The 21,572-nt window shown below is 45.3% G+C and overlaps 1 protein-coding gene across 4 annotated transcripts in view; it reads left to right on the top strand.

Moving 5' to 3' along the window:
* Nucleotides 1-21,572, top strand: part of DUSP12 (dual specificity phosphatase 12) — a 99,833-nt gene that overhangs the window by 66,374 nt on the left and 11,887 nt on the right. For all 4 annotated transcript variants that reach the window (XM_069737207.1, XM_069737206.1, XM_069737205.1 and 1 more), the window contains exons 5-6: nt 11,850-11,940; nt 15,611-15,788. In XM_069737207.1, coding sequence (XP_069593308.1) covers nt 11,850-11,940; nt 15,611-15,788 — 269 coding nt within the window. The remainder of the gene's footprint in view (nt 1-11,849; nt 11,941-15,610; nt 15,789-21,572) is intronic.

The following is a 21,572-nucleotide window of genomic DNA, read 5'->3' as shown; positions in this document are numbered from 1 at the left end:
ACCAATCTAATCAGTTTTTATGAAGAGGTAAGCTATAGGCTGGACCACGGTGAATCATTGGACGTGGTATATCTCGATTTTTCCAAAGCGTTTGATACCGTGCCGCACAAGAGGTTGGTACACAAAATGAGAATGCTTGGTCTGGGGGAAAATGTGTGTAAATGGGTTAGTAACTGGCTTAGTGATAGAAAGCAGAGGGTGGTTATAAATGGTATAGTCTCTAACTGGGTCGCTGTGACCAGTGGGGTACCCCAGGGGTCGGTATTGGGACCTGTTCTCTTCAACATATTCATTAATGATCTGGTAGAAGGTTTACACAGTAAAATATCGATATTTGCAGATGATACAAAACTATGTAAAGCAGTTAATACTGCTCTTAATAAGAGAAGATAGTATTCTGCTACAGATGGATCTGGATAAGTTGGAATCTTGGGCTGAAAGGTGGCAGATGAGGTTTAACAATGATAAATGTAAGGTTATACACATGGGAAGAAGGAATCAATATCACCATTACACCCTGAACGGGAAACCACTGGGTAAATCTGACAGGGAGAAGGACTTGGGGATCCTAGTTAATGATAAACTTACCTGCAGCAGCCAGTGCCAGGCAGCAGCTGCCAAGGCAAACATGATCATGGGGTGTATTAAAAGAGGTCTGGATACACATGATGAGAGCATTATACTGCCTCTGTACAAATCCCTAGTTAGACCGCACATGGAGTACTGTGTCCAGTTTTGGGCACCGGTGCTCAGGAAGGATATAATGGAACTAGAGAGAGTACAAAGGAGGGCAACAAAATTAATAAAGGGGATGGGAGAACTACAATACCCAGATAGATTAGCGAAATTAGGATTATTTAGTCTAGAAAAAAGACGACTGAGGGGCGATCTAATAACCATGTATAAGTATATAAGGGGACAATACAAATATCTCGCTGAGGATCTGTTTATACCAAGGAAGGTGACGGGCACAAGAGGGCATTCTTTGCGTCTGGAGGAGAGAAGGTTTTTCCACCAACATAGAAGAGGATTCTTTACTGTTAGGGCGGTAAGAATCTGGAATTGCTTGCCTGAGGAGGTGGTGATGGCGAACTCAGTCGAGGGGTTCAAGAGAGGCCTGGATGTCTTCCTGGAGCAGAACAATATTGTATCATACAATTATTAGGTTCTGTAGAAGGACGTAGATCTGGGGATTTATTATGATGGAATATAGGCTGAACTGGATGGACAAATATCTTTTTTCGGCCTTACTATGTTTACTCTGATGGCGTCATTTCCTTCGGAACCCAGACCTTGATGTTGAGAAACACGAATCACTATTTTTGTTCCTACTTTCTCCCCCTTTGGAATAGCTCCACCTCCATTGCTTTCCCTTCCCCCTATAGTCTGATCTTTGACTATAATAGGGTCTGCGAAATGGCTGGTACTTTTTACGTTTCTCTTCTGGAAACCCCTTCTTTTCATCTGAGGCCTTCTCTAGTATGTCATCAGGGATGGGGCCAAAGACCCTACCCCCTAAGAAAGGGATGAAGCACAGCTTATTTTTAGAATGAATATCTCCCGACCAGTTCTTTAGCCAGATAGCTCTTCTGGCTGCATTGGATAAAGACTGGCCCCTAGCTGTGAATCTAACAGACTCTGTGGTAGCATCTGCTAGAAAGCCGGTTGCCAGCTTTAGTAGGGGGAAGAGATTTTAGGATAGACTCTCTAGGGGTTCTGACTGACAGCTGTTCTTTCAAATCAAGAACAAGATACACGGCACTCTATAGATTTGTGAGTAGAGGTGCTCAAGTAGGGTTTCCACCCCCCTTAAATCAACTGTATCAAAAAGCTTGGCACTCAATAATGCTTGTAGAAAATAAAGTCATTTATTTTACATCTGGACAAACAGATCACCTGTAGCTCGTATCTTGCTAAACGTTTTCGGTCCTTTGTGGACCTTCCTCAGAGCAAGTTTATCTGGAGCGTAGGATCTGGACATTTAATCAGATGCATGAGTATGCTGACAATATATGTAGAGGCAAATTTCAGAGGCAGTAATGGAGACTGTGACTGTGATCAGAGTAAGCTGCTTGGGCATACGATGTGCCCACACTGTGCACGTTCTGTTGCCTGGAGCGCTGGTGGCGTGCTGAGACGCTGAGGGAGTCACGCTGCCTCTGAAATTTGCCTCTACATATATTGTCAGCATACTCATGCATCTGATTAAATGTCCAGATCCTACGCTCCAGATAAACTTGCTCTGAGGAAGGTCCACAAAGGACCGAAAACGTTTAGCAAGATACGAGCTACAGCTGATCTGTTTGTCCAGATGTAAAATAAATGACTTTATTTTCTACAAGCATTATTGAGTGCCAAGCTTTTTGATACAGTTCTTTCAAATCGTTCACCCACAAATGCATAACACGCGCTACAGATGTTGCTGCTATATATGTACGGACGAACGCTGCTGAACTCTCCCAGGCTCTCTTCAAAAGGCCATCCGCCTTGCGATCCATAGGCTCCTTCAGGTTAAAGGAGTCCTCAAAAGGAATGGCGGTTCTTTTTGACACCTTGGCCAGCAGAATGTCTATTTTGGGAACATCCTCCCAGTCCTTGATCTCCTCATGATCAAATTGCATGCGAAGCCTGAAGTCTCTAGGAATAGATAGTCTCTTTTCCACCTCTTCCCATTCTCTTAAAAGCATAGACCGAATGTGGGAGTTCACTGGGAAGACCTTTGAGGTCTGAAAACGTAGCCCCCAAAACATCTCGTCCTGAACTGTTGGAGTAGTTGAGGGCTCCTCAATCTGCAGTCTGTCTTACTGCCCCCAGGAGCTCATCTATGTCCCCAGATGAGAACAAATATCTCTTCCCTTTCTCTGGAAGATCTCTGCTTAACTCTTCTTCTTCCAGATCTGATCCGGAAAAGCTCTCCTCAGATGACAGATCTGATTCCCTCGGTCTTTTTCTGGATCCTTGGGGGTCTGACTGCACGGGCTGGGGGAATACCAAGCCAGATATCGAGGCCTGCACCTCTTCTCTGACAATAGCCCTCATATTAGTCATAAGTGAAGACTGTTCCTCCCCCACAATTCGACTGGTGCATGTCTCGCAGAGAGATTTCTGCCAGGAGTCCTTAAGCCTAACGGCACAAATGGTGCACTTCTTATACTTTCCAGACTTCTTATTCTTTTCCATCGTGGTGGAAAGCCCCTTTAATACATAAATTTAGATGCCTCATGGAACTGTATCCTACTGAGGGGAACCCCTAACTGGGAACTTACATGTGCCTGGCTCTCCTGCACCATCTCAGGTTTAGTGTTATCCTCCATACTGCTCCATAAGTTAGGACAGGATAGTAGCACACTCTTTACCTATATATATATATATATATATATATATATATATATATGTGGTGCCTCCTTGCGGAGTCCATCCGCTGCCGCTGCGACCTGCCCCGGACCCTCCTGGCGTTCCAAAGTGTAGAAGAGGAGGAGACTCTGCCCCACACTGCCGGCCGCAGTCCCGGAAGTGACGCGCGCCGCAGCCCCGAAGTGACTGCCGGCCGCGACCCGGAAGCGAGAGCACGCGGCAGCCGTGCTCCTGGATCCCGCAGCCACACACGCCGGCCCGGACCGCGTCCTAGCATGATGACAAAGGCACCCACGTTTTTCTCCAGAATCCGCTTGCTGATGCTGTAACTTCACAGAGGCATCCCTGGGCTCAGGTACATCTGGGGCATCGTCAAGGGTCGAGAGCCCCCCAGGGGGAAGCGACCCTGTAACCAGGAGCAGCGCTGCACTGTTGCTGCTGAGGGACCCTCTAATCGGGTGTCAGCTTAGCAGAGTTCTTGAGGTGGGAAGGAAGAGGCCGATTCCCCCCGATCCTCATCCTCTGCATGGGACAGATGGATCTCTCGTCGTTCCTATCTGCAGTGGGACAGGAAAAACACCGAAGGGTGGTAGGGGGAGGGTCCTTTTAAATTTTCGTGGATTCCTGTCCCACTATGGATAAGAAGGACGTTCTCCATGGTGCTTAGGATGGATTCCTGGAAATACAATTACCAGTAGGTCTAATTACCATTTTTTCATACTAGAAACACTGCAGATTACTTGTTTTCACCATAGAACCCCTGTAAGTGCAATTTGCTACTGTGTATTTGTCACTGTACAGGGAAGGGTTAAATGTCCAAGTATTTAACTTCTATTGGAAATCAATAATCTTCCCCTTATTGATATCAGAGAGAACAGGTGAACTCCATACACAACACAATCCCCTATACCAAGACCAATAATACCACGTACAAGGAACAAATACCGCCAAAACGTGACCAGAGCACATATTACCACCACATAGTGACTAAATAATACCACATACAAGGATCAAATAGTCACACCACGACCAGACTACATATTACCACTTCATAGTGACCAAATAATACCACATACAAGGAACAAATTCCACCACACCATGACCAGACCACATAGTGACTGATTAATACCACATACAGGGAATTAATACAGTCACACCATGACCAGACCTCATATGACAACCACACCATGACCAGATCACATATTACCACCACATAGTGAACGGAAACTCCAATACTGATCATTAATAAATAAAAAAAATAAAAAAATCATCATACTAATAACACTAATATTACCACCAGTGACCGTATACACAGGAGTTCTGTATATCGTTTTAGTGTACAGGTAATGACATTACAGTATATACAGAGCTCTTGTGCATATAGTATAGTGCGTCTTACAGTGACCACTATAAGACGCACTTTTTTCCCAAAAAAGTTTTGGGGAAAACAGTGGTGCGTCTTATAGTCGGTATGTACTTACAGTTAGCGTGGTGGCAGCAGGAGTCGGGCGATTCTTCCGGTGGTCCGATGCTGTATGGCGATGATCTCGCTCCCATCCCAGGCTGGTTCGGCGGTGCTCAGTGGTGCTGGGGGCGCCGGAGACATTTTGTGAAAGCCCAAAGCCCCCGCACTTCTATTGCCTCGATGCGGTGGCCTCCCGGAAAATGGCAGCTGGCTCCTGAGATCCTGAAATCTCAATCTACGCATGTGCCGCCTCCGGCAGCCAATTTCCTGGAGGCCACCGCATTAAGGCAATAGAAGTGCGGGGACTTTGAGCTTTCACAAAATGTCGCTGTAGCCCCCCGCACCGCCAAACCTGCGAACCAGTCTGGGTCATATCGCCAGATCACCAGACACCCCTTGTGACTCCGCTCCACCAGCGCTGCCGATTCTCCCCCCCCCACCCCCTTCCCGGTAAGCTGAATTCAGGACTGTAAGAGGGACCGCCATTTGACGCATTAACTTTTCTTTTTCTCCATTTTCCTTCTGAAAATTTGGGGAGTGTCTTATGGTCCAGTGCGTCTTGTAATCCGAAAAATACAGTATCTATGGCTGCTCGCTTCCAAAGCACCTTCCCCACTTTTTCCCAGACTTCTACACTGTCAGATGAAGGAAAAAAAGCGACATAGTGCCACTGTACAGCAACAGGACTCCCTTTTGTTCCCCCCATGGAAGACAGTATCCTCGAAAGTAAATTAAATTGCAGCAATAATCATGTCCCTTGATTGGCCCATACAGTAATTATGTCCCCACTTGTCACCATAAGCCACCCCTTTATTTAATGTCTTCAACCTTGGGCCCCCATTTACATAGATTTCTTAATGTTGGCTAATTTTGCAAGTTAAAAATTATTTTTTATTTAAAAACAAAAAAAAAACTGCCATCATATTCTGAAAGCTATTACTTTTTTTTATTTTTTGACCGATGGCGCTGTTTGTGTGCTTTTTTGGGGGGATAGAGGAGTTGGAGTTTTCATTGTTACCATTTTGGAGCACATCATTTTTTTTTTTATTGCCTTTTAGTCACAATTTTCAAACCTAAAATAAACAAAGCCTGCAATTGGTGAATTGTTTTTATTTATTCCTTTCCTTGTGTAATAAAAAAAATAAAGACAGTTCTGTTCTTCGGGTCAGTTTCGATACCATGTCTATAAAGGTTATTTATGTTTTGTTACTTTTGCACACTTAAAGTAGGTTTTTAAAAAAAAAATATTTTTCGAAGTGCAAAGGGTCTCATTCAGAGGTCTGTATTTATTTACAAGTTCTATCCATAATTTTCATGGATCAATCCTATAGTAGTGGATGGAACTATGTAGTAGACTGAGGCTGTTCACTACCTTTTTGTTGGACCAAGCGCTCTGTGTAAAATTGTGGAGACATGTCCGATATTGATCCAAGTGTCAGATCACAATTGGCAATGCAAGTTTATGGAGCCATGAAGAAATCACTCAGATGCCACCCAAGTGCTTTCTGTTTTTCACGGACTGATTGGCAAAGATGGAGAATCTTTTTATTCCCATCCTAGAAAAACTGATGAAATGTGGCCCAAAGTGTGAGAACACTTTACCGAAACTGATCAAAAATCTTGGCCCTTTTTTCTCGTCCATGGAAAAAAAATAAAACAACTGATCCTTTTTATTTGTATGCTGACTAAGCTATTCTAGTATTTTCTTTTATTACAAATTACTTTTTTGATCGCTTTTTACACCATTTTATGTGTATTAGTAAGATTAACAAGTTACATCTTAGTCTTTGTTTTTGCTTATATGTTTATTACTTTCAATGTACAGGATAAATAATGTGATTGTTTTATTGTTCAGATCTTTTTGGTCACAGCAATACCAATTATGCGAATGTTTTTACATAACTGTTTTTAGGGAAAAAACAGTTTTTCACAATTTTTATTTTTTTTGTATACTTTTACAAAAATTATTGAACTTTTACTTTACTTGGTCCCACTGACAAGTTCAGTGATCTGGCCACTGGTCTATTACACTGCGAATGGTGTGGTTTGCAGGCCATCAGACCTGTCATTGTTACACACATGCGGCCTGTTTCGTCCAGCTTGTAGGAAGGTATCGCAGGTCACTGTGGCTGGAAGACACTAAGGCCATTACTTGGCCTGTCACTATTGATAGCTCCATCTGGTGGGTTAAGCTGTCACCATCAGTATAAACACTGATCATGGCCGATGCAGCAGGATGTCGGCTTATAAATACAAATATATTGGCCTGCACTCTATAATTGAGTCGGGGTGCTGGTGTGACAGACCATAGGGTCTATAACAAGTATTGTAATAGGATCCACCGCACTCCCTATGTGGAATATCTTATACAGAAATTCAATTTTTTGAAATTTGCTAATTTATTTTGTGCAAAAGAACAATCATTCAGATATATCAGATCAAATCAGAATTATTACAAAAATTGTGAATGCGACTCAATATGATTTCCGACGTTTCGACCCTTCCCGGGTCTTATTCTTGTGGTCGCACTGTGAATATAAAGCGATATATACAAATCTAAACATCGATAATAAACATAGATTATTAACAAATACAATACAACAGACAAATATATGATACAATATATACATTATAGTTTGATTTTTTAGTAAGTGCTCCCCATCTGTAAACTATTAATACTATGAGGCTGGGCTCTGGTGAACACTGTAGAGGGAGTCTGTCAAGTGACATAGTATCTCACGAGAACTTCAATCTCATCAAGTAGGATTATTACCTTAGTCCAGGCTACGTGAATAGTTCTTAGAACAGAAATGATGTCCCTGTAATATCCGGGGGCTATGGAAAATGATAATTATATAAATAAAATAAAATTAATATCCGGTGGTGAATATCATAGGTCAAGGTCAAGTATATGTATCTAGGAAGGTAAATTACCAGGTATAGTCTTTTGATATTTAAGTGCAGCCTCGAGATTGATCTGTCTCTAGATGTGACCTGTAAAGTCACATACAACTGTGAGTAATAGTGGGTAATAGAATCCCAAAGAGATTGGACAAGGTGGTTACCTTAATAAAGACCAATGGTGATGTTTCAGTGTCCTGCTGATGATTGTTATTTAGTTTAGGGGCTGGTTCGCCTTTCGGTACAATCTGGAAAGTTATATGTATAGTGGTAATATGATATAGAAAATAAAGTAGATTAGATAAAATATATAAAGCCCCATGATCATGGTAAAAGGTAATTACCTCCTCCGGCCGTAATGATTTATGTACTATAGGTAATAGGTAAAGTGCATGCAGCCTTCTGGGTATAGTGTTTCCAGGGAAAACCTGAAATATCATAGGTTGATCCAGTGAGAAACGGTTATTTATATAGGAGTGTCCCAGGGAGGGTGAACGATCATTACCTTGGACTGTGGTAACAGCGGCGCATCCGCGTCTTGCTGTTGTTTGTAATGGCATATAACCCTATAGGGATCAAAGTCAAACAAATAGGTGTGATACAATGTATGGCACCTACTTCCAGAAGTAATGAGGGATCTGCATAATTGTACCTGTAGTGGCCGGTGAATCGCGCTCCTGTGTCCTGATGTGAGGCATGTTTACTGTCCTGTGGAGCCCCTTATGTACTATCGCCGCTCTATGGATGACCGGAAGTGATGTAATGCACCCTGGAACAGTGTGTGTGCGCATGCCCCGGCGTTCCATGTGGATTCATGGCGCCGCTCTAAGCTAAATGCAGGGGGCCAGTGATAGGTGCGTCATGCAGCGCCTCTTGTGCGCTTGTGCGCATGTCCCTGAATCTGCCTGGCGCCGCTGCGTGTGAGGGAGAAATCCTTAATAGGATGTGGCATAGCGCTGTCACAGGGAGGGGGTGTGTCAGGATGTAGCGTCCTATATGGATGTGCTATCACGCGTCCCAGGGATAAGTCATGGCTACTAATAGAAGGAGGCAGGAAATTATTCATGTCCCTATCTATATCTTGAGGAGCTTGGAGGGCTGAGGGATATACCATCCTACCGGATATAGAATAAAGTAATGCAGACAAATAAAATGAAAATAGGAGATTTAAATTGGAAAATAGTGAACAAAAGGAAATAAAAATAAATATAAAAATTAAAAAAAAAAAATAAAAAAATACAAAATACAATAAGCCTGGATGGAAAAAACGGAAAATAATGAAATAAATAAAAATAAAATAAAATTGCAAGGGGGGGGGGGAAAAACGATTATATGAATGCATATGTAGGCAAAAGTGAAAATAAAAATAAAAATAAAATGGAACAGAAAAAATGAAAAAGAAAAAATAGAAAAAATAAAATGAAAAAATAAAATAAAAATCAAAATAAAATAAAATAAAACAGAAAAAATAGAACCCGGGGAGCCAGGAGTAGACACTCACCTAGAACCGAATGGCATCAGCGTGTCTAAAAAAGGAGTAAAAAGGAAGAATGGTTAGTATTATATTAGCCAATTGATTTCCCTATTAAGACCCCTGGGTTCTAACGTATCCAGGGTGTGGATCCAATAACTCTCCCTTTGTTTAAGGGTCCTCACACGATCGCCCCCACGCCTAGGGCGGTCTATTTGCTCTATTACTTGAAATTTGAGTTGTGCTATCGAATGGTGATTTTTTAAGAAATGGTCTGGTAGGGGGAGCCAGGTCTTGCTGCATCTTATGGTGGATTTGTGACTGGATATCCTGTCTTTTATATGTTGTGTGGTCTCTCCTACATATAGGAGGCCACATGGGCATTTCACCAGGTACACAACAAAGTTAGAATTGCAGGTATAATATCCTTTTATGGGGTAGGATTTACCAGTTCTGGGATGCACAATATTTTCTGATTTTATGACGTTAGAGCAGGAAGCACAACTGAGGCAGGGAAATGTACCATTACGTCTCGTACCCAATAGTCTCTGTGTGACTGTTGGTTGAGCGCTGCCTATGTCCGCTCGTACCAGTTTGTCTCTCAGATTGGCTGCCCTCTTGGTGCACATTAATGTGGGGTTATTGAATGATTCAATATTGGGATAGGCCCGGGCTAAGAGTGGCCAGTGTTTCCTAATAATAGAGTGGACTTTAGGCATAAGGGGATGGTATGTATGCACAAACGGCACCCTTTCATTCTGTTGCTTACGTGGAGGCGGTGAAGATGGAGTAAGGGCTCGGATTCTTTCTTTGGCTATTAAGTTAGATGGATAGCTGCGTTCTTGAAATTTTTGTGCCATTGTTTCAAGTCTGGTAGTAGCTGTGGTCGTTTCAGAAACAATTCGTGTAACCCTATGGAATTGTGAACGAGGTATGCTATTTTTTGTACTCTTGGGATGGCAACTAGTATAGTGCAGTATACTGTTGCAATCCGTAGGTTTACAGAATAAGTCAGTCTGGAGATTGCCCATTGAATCTTTGACTACTAATGTATCAAGAAAAGGTACGGAGTTGTTATCATGGTGAATGGTAAACTTCAATTCATAGTAAATGGAGTTAAGGAATGTAAAAAATGTGTCAAGAGTAGTGGTCGTGCCTTTCCAGATGAGGAATATGTCATCTATGAACCTGTGATAGCAAATAGCATTTTGTTGGAATAATGGATTAGTAAAGACATGTCTAACCTCAAAATGGTTCATAAAAGCGTTAGCATAGGCCGGTGCCATGTTAGACCCCATCGCGGTACCCCGTTGTTGATTATAGAACGTGTCTTCATATAGGAAATAGTTTTCATAGAGAACCAAACTCAGGAGGTCCAGGCAAAGTTGGACCGTATCTGGTGTGTGATTGGATTCCTCTAGTAGTGATTTGGTAGCCTCAATCCCCTTGTCGTGTGAGATCGATATATAGAGGCTATTAACGTAAAAAGTTACTAGTAAACTGTCCGGGGGGACTGACCCAAGTTGTTTGAGGATGGTTAGGAAGTGTCCGGTGTCTAATAGAAAGGACTTGGTTTTCCTAACTAGAGGAGTTAGTATCTTTTCCAGGAAGACAGATAGGGGCGAGAGGATGGACTCCGTTGAAGCTACAATTGGTCTCCCTGGCGGGTTGATGAGTGATTTGTGTATCTTTGGTAGGATATAAAACACAAGTGTGATCGAATGAGGGTGTGACAGAAAAGTGGCTGTTTTGTGGTCTATGATATTCCGGTCAAGATATGATTTAACTATATGTTTAATCTTTCGGTCAATATCAAAAGTGGGATCCCTTGGTATGGCTTGGTAGGTCTCAGTATCTGACAATTGTCTATGGATTTCCTGGCAATAAGTATGTCGGTCCATGACTACAGTCGCCCCACCCTTGTCCGCTGGCTTTTTGATAATCCCCTTATTCTCAGTCATTGACTTTAGTGCCCTTTTCTCACTTGGTGCTAGGTTAGGGTGTGTTGGAAACAAACCCAGTTTTTGTTGGTGCGAGAGTTGCTTAACCTCTCGATCCACTAGCTCAATAAAGGTCTCTGTGGCGTGGTAAGAACGTGGTGGTTGGTAGTTGCTGGGATTCCGTAGACCCAGTGATGAAATAGATACCACCGGGATAGAGGTTGTTCCTTGCAATACTGTAGCGTTGTTGTTGGTATCATCCTTTGTTCCAAAATGAGTCTTAAGTCTAACTGTTCGAAAAAAGCGCTGTAGTTCCCTCTCCAGTTGAAAATCATCCCAACTGGGGGTTGGGCAAAAGGATAGCCCTTTCTGTAGAAGTGATAACTCTGCAGGGGAGAGAAGGTAACTAGAGATATTAATTACCAGGTTTGTAGACTTACCTGGGACCTGGTGGTCATCCTTTCGCCTCGATCGTCTGGTACGTCTGTATGTTGTAGTCCTCCCCTGTCGGCTGACGGCCTCCGCATTTTTGCTCTTCTGGGGATGGTATATAGATATTCCTCAGTGCTACAAAAAGGTGTCACTGAGAAATAAGACACTTTCATGACTGTCAAAAAAATCATATACTTGCTGTCATTAAGGGGTTAAACTTTGGAAAATGTTTATTTCGATTTTTATTTTGTAACTTTGTAACAGCAATTCTCTGATTTTCTTTAAGAGTTACAGAAAGTTCCACATGAAGTATTTGCCTCAGATCCAGCCTCTTTGGGTCAAAGTAAAGAAATCCAATTCAGATGCAGAAAATGCAGGTAATTTTTATATTTGTTACATATACGTAAAATAACAAGCAATGCATCCTTGTATTACATGGTTATCTATTCTTCTCTGGGGACATTTTCAGTTTTCTCTGTATGATGTTGCCCATTCCTAATCAGGCAGCGTTATACAGGGCAGATGAAGCTTCCCCCAAGCTTACAATTGGCTTTTTCCCTGTGATCTGGCTATAGTCTCCCTGTGATCTGCCTATAGTCTCCCTGTGATCTGGTTATAGTCTCCCTGTGATCTGCCTATAGTCTCCCTGTGATCTGGCTATAATCTCCCTGTGATCTGGTTATAGTCTCCCTGTGATCTGGCTATAGTCTCCCCGTGATCTGGTTATAGTCTCCCTGTGATCTGGTTATAGTCTCCCTGTGATCTGGCTATAGTCTCCCCGTGATCTGCCTATAGTCTCCCTGTGATCTGGCTATAGTCTCCCCGTGATCTGGTTATAGTCTCCCTGTGATCTGGTTATAGTCTCCCCGTGATCTGGTTATAGACTCCCTGTGATCTGGCTATAGTCTCCCTGTGATCTGGCTATAGTCTCCCTGTGATCTGGTTATAGTCTCCCTGTGATCTGGTTATAGTCTCCCTGGGATCTGGCTATAGTCTCCCTGTGATCTGCCTATAGTCTCCCTGTGATCTGCCTATAGTCTCCCTGTGATCTGGTTATAGTCTCCCTGTGCTGTCATGTCATCCATAATGTCATTACTTCCCGGAAGAATGCTGCAGCATGTCACATACATTGCTCTACATCTAGATCCTGTCCAGGCATTAATCCTTGATGCCGGGGATATCTGCAGACTGGTGTATATAAAGGCATTACGGCGCAGTTCTGCTCTGACTTCACTTGTAGACAGTAAGTGCTGGCAGTGAGATCTCCGCGTCACCTGGATTGATACATCAGTCTAACCAGATCGCTGTGAGAAAGACCGTTCTAAGCTTCTCTGGAGGCGGTTTCTTTTCCCCCCCCCTGTAAGGCCCCTTCACCTGTCCGTATAATAACTGTAAAAATGGTACCGGTCCCATCAGTGTTTTGGATCGGTGTGTCCCGTCGGCGTTTTTGATTGTTGTGCCATCTGTTTTTTTCCAGTATGGCTTAAGAAAAATCAATTGCAGATGAAGAAACTTGGCACTCACGAAGAAAATAGAGTATGAAGAAAGAGTTCGATTTATTGTGCATCCCCAGCCACGTAGATCGCCTGCACCGGGTTCCTCCTCTCTCCCACATGGCATCCAGGCAGCCGGAGTCCTTGTTTAAGAACCACTAGATGACAGGGCAACTACACTGGGAAATAGAATTTCTGTAAATTTACCAGGTCCATGTCAGGACCGAAAACGTTTAACAATGATATATTTTGTTGGATGCATAATAAATGGAATTTTTTCTTTATGCTTTATTAGTGAGTGCCAAGTTTCTTCAACTGCATTTGCTCCGTGCTGAATACCCTACTTGGGCACCACATCCCTTTACTGTAATAGTGCTGTGAATATTACGAGTATTAACAGAAATCAGCGCCAAAGCTTCTCCTATACTTTGCAGTGCTAAACGCGTTCAGCACACAGATGTCATCCATATTCTGTACATGCTTTACACGGACCCATAGACTTGTATTCGCCTTTGTCATCCGTGTTGCAGCACCATAGGTTGTAATGGGTACGTGTGGAGTAAACAGATGCCTTATGTACTGCAAACACGGGCCTGTGAAGGAGGCCTAAGATGTTGCCTACTTATGATTAGGCAATGTCTTGCAGAGGAAATAATAATCATCCCCAGAGAAGAAACGCTCTGCTGATGCCCCATTTGTTGTGGGGTAAACTACCAGCTACACTTTACACGCTGCTATCTCCACAGTAGCGATGAAAAGTAAAAAATATCAAATCTGTTTCATTCAGATCTTCAGCCACTTTATCATGGTGTAGCCAGTTAGCCAGGTAAAAAAGTGATGAAAAGTTCTATGAAATCATTCACTAATTAGTATGTCCTTGCTGCAGAACGTTTCTGCTCTGCAGGATGGGTCCACATTAGGCTGCGGTCACATCCCTGTGTGTTACCATCACAGAGAAGACGATACATTTTTTTTTCTCAGGTGTTTCTAGTTGCTTTAGTTTTTTTTTTCCCCATAGCCGTAGACCGTCTGAACGTTTGTTTTTTCTTATCCCTTTTTTTCTATTTTTTCCCTGTACCTGTAGACAGTCTGAACTCACGGATCCTAATAGACTTTAATGCCTGAGTTTCATCGGCAAAACAGATGAGAATAGGATATGCTCCAAGTCTCATACTGAGCCCTGAACCCATTTTTAAAACGATTTTTTGTATGGACCAGTGACCCTCTATGGGTCTGTGTGCTGCCTGAGAAATAACGGGCAGCACTAGGATGTGTCGCATGGATGTGTACAGCAGAATGTGGTTCAGACAGCAGGTTTGGAAATCGGCAAGTCATGAACACGAATTACTGATGTGACTGGCTCTGTGTTCAGCTCTGTGTGTGTTGGCATTGCAGATGGGTGCCAGAGCTGTCTTCTTTGCATGCATTGCTCTGGTCTGTAATACTGCAATTTATATCCATGCACGGAACATTGTCCACGTGCATTGGGACACCGTTATCATGGGCCTATGTGCTGTCTACGCAGTCTGCACACAGACCAACTAAACTCTCCAGTGAACCCTAAGTCAGGATAGGTATCTTCCTCCACCAATATTGATGTGAGCACAAACCTTGCCATAACGTAGGGGTGGGCAGGGTATGTAGGCAGGGGCGTGATGTGAGTGACACGGTGCCAGTGATAAGTGCAGACTCATGTTGGAGCCACATGAGCTGCCGGACTCTAGGTTCACATGTATGCTGTGCTCTATGCACTGCAGTAGATGTTCCACCTAATCCTCCAAAAACAGGATTCAAATAAAATCCCCACAACATTCATTAAGATGGAGCAGAAAGGGTTACTTTGGACCTTACTCCAGCTATGACCGTAGCTTACCGTGATATTAAGGATTTCGATTGGGGGTTCCATCAGAATGAAGGTGGCATAAAATAAAGTAAAGTTTGCTGCTCATTGCACGGATTTATTATTCTGTGGTGTTTTCATGGAGAATAGAATATTTATATGCGGGGTCTGTGTGACGGGGCTGCTTTTTTGTCCAAGTCCAGCCATACTGATCAGTATAGGGTGAATGTTAAATCTGAGCCTGTGGGCTGGTCAGTACTGGATGTTAAGGCTGTTCACAGGATAGGTCCACAATGTGATTAGTGGCGCATATCCTACGTTGGAGGTTCTGCAGATTATGCACTGCTCAAACATGCACCAAGGATTATTTTTACGTTGCTGGAAAATCTCTAGTGTGACCTTGTTCAATAGCCATTTCAGCGCCCTTTTCCATCATGGCTGATTCAGAAATGGGAAGGGGGCTGGGCTGGCTCTTGGACAGAGCCCGTGGTAACCGCACACTGGAAGGGGAGCGCCTTTTCTGTTTTGAACAGTCCCAAAAGTGGAATGAGCTGGAGCTGAGATTGGGGCTGTAATTACTGTAATCTGCATTTCCCATACATTGGATCTCCCAGGACAGCCTCTTGTACGTTCTTTCTTTTGTCTTCTGTATTTAGGAATGGTTACAGCATTACTTGTGTCTTTCTGCATCACTTTTCTTTTCTGTTCATTCAGACGTTCCTTGTTCAGAGCCGGAAGTATCTTGAACCATGCATTAGGTGACGGAGCGACCGCATTTGCTCATAAAAGACTGGCACCGTTAAAAGTTTCAGACCCTACAAAGTGCACTTCATTTTTTGTGGAGCCAGTGCAGTGGATGGGCGATGCTCTTTTAGGAGTACTGGATGGACAGGTAAACTTAGTTTTCTATCCTCTAAGTAGATCTGTTAGCCCATTCATACTGGCTGATTTGTAGTTTAGCTATCGTAAATACGGACTGATCCTCATTTTATGAAATACATTTTTTTCCTATTTCCTATTCCTATGGCACATGGCACATTTTGAAATTGTGGGTTTATTTCTATGGATTGTCTTGGATATAGAGAAGAGCTTTCCATCATTAATTCATTTAGTAAAATGTGTTAAAATGTAGCTGAATAATTGTCCTATTATTGTCCTAAAAATGGTGACAGGCAAGTATTGATCTATTGTTAAATCTCAAGGGATTTCCGTACATTTCTGGCACAGGAGTATATCACGGCTGACACTGTGTTGCCGCGTCCAGGATCAGACACTACCTCAGTGCCGGGTATTTAGCCTTTTCTCTACCAGGGCAATTTTTACACTTGATAAAGCATAACCGAAACACATTCATACAATCTAAAAGACATGATCCATACCCATATCTTTTTGTGTTTTAACCTCTTTGGATCAAGTAACAAAAATAGCCAACATCTAGGGATCTGCTAGTCTTTGGCCCTACTGTATGTTTGCGATCCCTCACCCTGAGAAATGTAAAGTTTCTGCTGCATGGTGTCTCCAGATCAGATTGCAGTTCCCAGCCTTTGGCCCACGGGCAAGGAACTAGCCCTGTTTTGTTCATGTCTCTAGAATAGCCAGAAACTGCTCCACTGTCAGACCCAGTCATCCCTGTACTGCTGTAATGCAATGCTTGCCATGTTTCGTCAGACCCGTGTATATCTAGTTTATAACAGCAGTATCCAGTTCTGATACCAGGACAAGAGATTAAAAAATGTAAAGCAAAATAATTAAAAATAAAACTACGGTAGTTAAAAATAAAATAACTCCTTTCCTATATATGACATAATAGTACAACTGGAATGTGCATAGGAGCAAGCTCTGGTTACTGCTGTTTAACAATTTAAAGGAAACCTGTCAGCAGGATTGTGCACAGTAACCTACTGACAGTGTCAGGTCGGCGCCGCTATACTGATTACAATGATACCTTGGTTGATGAGATCCTTCTTGTGGTTGTTGTGTAATCTTTATTTATTCGGACTCCCATGACAGCACCACGAGAGAGGGGATCCGCCCTTCAGGAACAGGAAACCTACAGATACAAAAGGGCGGTACCTCTCCCACGTATCAGTTGGTTTCCTGTTCCTATAGGGACTGGATCCTACAGAAGAATGGATCACAGGCCGGCCGGCCAGCTGACTCAGGTAGCGAGGGGGTCTCCTACCTCGGTCGGTGCGGAGTTCCTGGAGGCGTTACGGTGGTCCTGGTAGGACTGCACGGCAGTGATGCTCACAGCAGGGAGAGGTGGCCAGCGTTCTTTTCTCCTTCGCCTCATTGGGGGACACAGACCGTGGGTGTATGCTGCTGCCAATAGGAGGCTGACACTAAGTGATACAAAAAAAGTTCGCTCCTCCCCAGCAGTATACACTTTCCTGCTGGCACTCAGCTAACCAGTTCATGCTTAGTGTCCGTAGGAGGCACATCTCTGGGTTTTCCCCAGATTTTTTTTTTTTTACCGTGAAGATGAGACAGGGGTGACAGACCCTTTTAAAGGGGTCCAATCTCCCCAAACCATCAACGGGCGAGCACGTGGAGTGTTGCCTCCACGTATCCTCTCCCGCAACGTGGGACACTATGCCGGACTCAGCCCTGACCACCCTAAGGTAGTGAAACCCTAGGCTGTACTGGTGCGTATGGGAGTCTGTGCAGCCCTCACTGCATCACCAATGCTGAGACTGCGGTGATGGAAGGAGGCAGATGGTCCCTCTCCTCACCTCCTGAAGGGATGGTGGAGTTAGGGTGCCTGCACCATCCTGAATTATAGCCCCCCTGCTAACCTTGGATCATGGGGCTGGGAGGGCTCCTGCTGCAGCGCTTCACCTGCTCCAGGCTTCTGGATCTGCGGCTCTCTAGCCATATCTCCGGCCCCACTCCAGTAAGTTCGGGCGGGCTCCGAAAGGTTAGGCCCGCCGCATCCGCCCTCCCTATCTGCGGATGGACGCTGGTCAATTTAGCCCCCGGTTTCTGGGGCGCTAGGCCTCAGGCGGAAGCCCCGCCCTCCTCGCTGTGTCATCTTCCGGCGGTTCCGCTCCTTCTACTATTGGGCGGACGCCGGGGGAGGAGAGGTTAGGGTCTGCTTTCGGCCTTCATTTGGCCTCAGAATCTCCGCCCACAAACTTTTTTGGAGCCTGTGTCAGGAAAAGTCTCCTGCTGTGCTCTGAGACGTGTTCAATAGGCCGGTCTGGGTTTTCAGGACTTGGCTAATTGCTACTCCCTCCAGCCTGGCTGATACTCTTGCTTTTACCTGCCTTTTATGCAAAGATTATACTGGCAGGTAGGTCAGCATGTCAAGAAGGACCAAGGCTCATACGGTTCTATATACCTCTTGTCTCACTTGTCGTTCCGCTTGCCCAGAGTGCTCGTCTCTGTGAGGCCTGTGGTTCCGAGCACGCTCAGGAGCCCTCCCCTGCGACTCAGCCCAGTGTGTAAGGAGCAGAAGTGTAGTCTTTCCCCCAAAATGGGCTTTGTCTTTGTCACAATCTATGGCGTCCCTAACAAAGGCAATAGAGTCCCTTCAGACCCCATCTGGGTCCAGGGGCAGCGGTCCGCCTGTCCCGGAGAGGTCCTCCGACTCACAGGAGCCTCCGGCCTGCAGGGGCCGCTCTCTCACTAGGCAGACGCAGAGGAAACGAACCCACTCCGCGTCTCCCGGTCAGTCGGGTGCATCTGCATCCTTGAGTTCCGTCTCTCGTTCACCCTCACCAGTGGAGATTAGTGAACATGGTTCGGTGTACGATTCCGAAGGGCCCCTCAATTTAGAGGCATCTGATTACCAGGAGTCAGTAGACTGCCTCATTGAAGCCGTCAACTAAAACCTATGGTTAGAGGACGTATCCGCCTTGGCTTCCGGTCATAAGGTGTATTTTAATCGGACCAAACAGCCCCATAGAGTTTTTTTGTTCTCATCCTGAGTTTGAGGATTTAGTACAGCGTGTCTGGGAGCGGCGGATAGACGTTCTCAGGGCAGAGGGCTCTAAATGCAAGATATACTTTCGCCCCGGAGTTTCGTAAGAAGTGTGTGGAATCCCCTTCAGTAGACCCTCCCGTACCTCGTTTAGCTTCTAAAGATGTTATTATTCATTCCTAATGGTTCTTCTGTTAGGGATCCATCTGATCGACTTATAGAAGGCCTGGCACGTTCAGTATTTGAGGCCTCAGGCTCAATCCTCTCGCCCTCTTTTGCGGCGTCTTGGGTGGCCAAGGCCATATCAGAGTCTTTGAGGAGAGCTCAACAGTATAGGGATCTGCCATCAGAGGTGACCGAGATTTCGAATCAGGTCGCCCTAGCAGGTAACTATCTGATTAATGCGTTCTTGGATGAAGTCTCTTACTGCTCGGCTCTATCAGAGTGGCTGATTATTTGGCGAAAAATTGGATCAGCTCATTTCTGATACCACAGGAGGGGAAATCAATTTTCTCCCACAGCAAAGGTTTAGGCAGCATTTCGTCGCCAGTTTCAGGCATGTTTTAAGTCTTTTCGGGTGGACCACAGCGGCAAACCCCACTGGCCCAGGTCGACCTAATCAGGACAGAGATTGTCAGATCTCTTACAGAGACAACCCATTGGGAAAAACGCAGTTTTAACAGCCTAAATCAGGGGGATCGAAGTCCCACAGATTTTCGGCCAAATATCTGAAGGCAGCCTCAGGTCGACACCAACATATCCTTTTTTTCAGCCAATATGCAAACATGTGGGGTATCCCCTCCACGTATACCTCGCTACAACGTGAGATGCCATACCTGGTCTGATTCTTGGGGCGACGGGTCCTTTTTAAAGGGCACCGATGTCCCCATACCATCAATAGACGAGCACATGGAGTTTATTCAGTCGCCATGACAGCACAACGAGAGAGGGGATCCGCCCTTCAGGGACAGGAAACCTACAGACATAAAAAGGGCGGTACCTCTCTCCCACGTCAGTTTGGTTTCCTGTCCCTGACGGCGGAACCTCTTTCAGACAGGCCCTGAGAAGAGGGTCGAAGTTAAGAAGACTCCCCACTCCTGGCGGCCCGGTACAGGTAGCGGGGGTCCCCTACCTCGGCCCGTCCAGGAGGCAGGAAGCACCACACGGCAGGGGCACTGCGCGGTGTAGGTGGCAGCAGGAGGAAGCAGCCTCTGACATAGGCTAGCTTCTCGGGCGTCCGCAGCGCAGAGGTACCTATGAAGAGGTGCTTGGCTACTTGGGGTCCCGGGAGTCACGCTGTTCCGGGCAGGGACGCGGCATTGGTCCGGAGGGGTTCTGCTGGCGTCCTGGTCCGCGTGTCGGCTTGGCGCCGCCGCCGCGTCCTGAAGGGGGCGTGTCCGGATGACGCGGCGGGCGGCGCGGCCGGATGACGCGGCTGGGCATGCGCAGTAGCGTCATCTCCGGCTAATGGCAGCGCCCAGCTGCGGGAGCGGTTGGGGCTTCAGGGAGGGGTAGCGCAGCGCAGCGGCGGACGATTAATGACCACCTGGGATTCCCTGCTGGCCCCCATCTGGGGGCGGTACCTTGGGGGTATTTAAGGCGGCAAGCTGGGATGATCAGAGTTCCTCACCCATTCCATAATGGAGTCACCAGAAGGAACTATCAGCCAGCAGCAGCAGCAGGAGCCGCAGCAGCAGTCAGATAAGCCTCGTAGAAGCTCCCAGCGTCGGTCTAGTGGCAGTAGCCGCGCTGGTGGAGCTAAGGAGGCACGGATCTCTATACCAAAGTCCTCAGGCCGTAAGGATTTGCCGGCTACGAAGGACCCCCCATCTACGGTACCACTCATTACTGGACGGGGTAAGTGAGCTTCGTGAAAGTCCACTTAGTGATGATTGTGTTCCCCTTGTCTTTTTTCCTCTATCAGGGGAGGAAAAGTTTGTCCAAAGCCAAACATAGGCAGTGTGCCGAATGTGCAGAGCCGCTTCCAGATGGGCATTTGAAAAAGTTATGTAAAATATGTATTCAACGTTTACTGGAGGAGGAGGCGCCTGATCTAACCTCTACAATAAGAGAGATGGTGAGACAGGAAATTAAAGGTGCCGAGAGATCCAAGTCTCGGGGAGCAGAGGCTAAAAGATCATCCCCTTTATCTGAGGTAGATTCGGACTCGGGTGAGCTAAGCTCAGGGTCTCTTCCGTCTACTTCCTCCTCTGAGGATCAGGAGTCTACTCGAGCCTGTTTGTCCCTAGATAGGGTTAACCATCTGGTCAAAGCAGTTAACAGCACAATGGGGATAGAAGATACCCAGTCGGAATGTTCCATTCAGGATGTTATGTTCAGGGGTATTGAGCGAAAATCCCGAAGAGCCTTTCCAGTGATTGACAAAATCAAATCGTTAATCTCAAAAGAATGGAAGAAACCAGAAAGGAAGGGGTCGCTTCCGCCAGCCTTTAAAAGACGGTATCCCTTTGAGGAAGCGGCTTCGTCCTCATGGGATAAAGTCCCGAAGCTGGATGCAGCAGTCGCTAAGGCATGCAAAAAAACGTCTCTCCCCTTCGACGACTTGGGGAATTTGAAAGACCCGTTAGATAGGAAAGCCGACATCTTCCTTAAAGGAGCTTGGGAGACTTCAGCGGGGTCCTTGAGGCCAGCTATAGCAGCCACTTGTACCGCTCGATCCTTGATGGTATGGTTGGGTCACCTCGAAGATCAGCTCAGAGATAAAGTCCCTAGGTCGGAAATATTGTCCTCCAT

The sequence above is a fragment of the Ranitomeya imitator genome, chromosome 8 (genome assembly GCF_032444005.1).
Source record: "Ranitomeya imitator isolate aRanImi1 chromosome 8, aRanImi1.pri, whole genome shotgun sequence".
In the NCBI taxonomy this organism is placed as follows: domain Eukaryota; kingdom Metazoa; phylum Chordata; class Amphibia; order Anura; family Dendrobatidae; genus Ranitomeya; species Ranitomeya imitator.
This window is presented reverse-complemented; position numbering and strand designations above follow the sequence as displayed.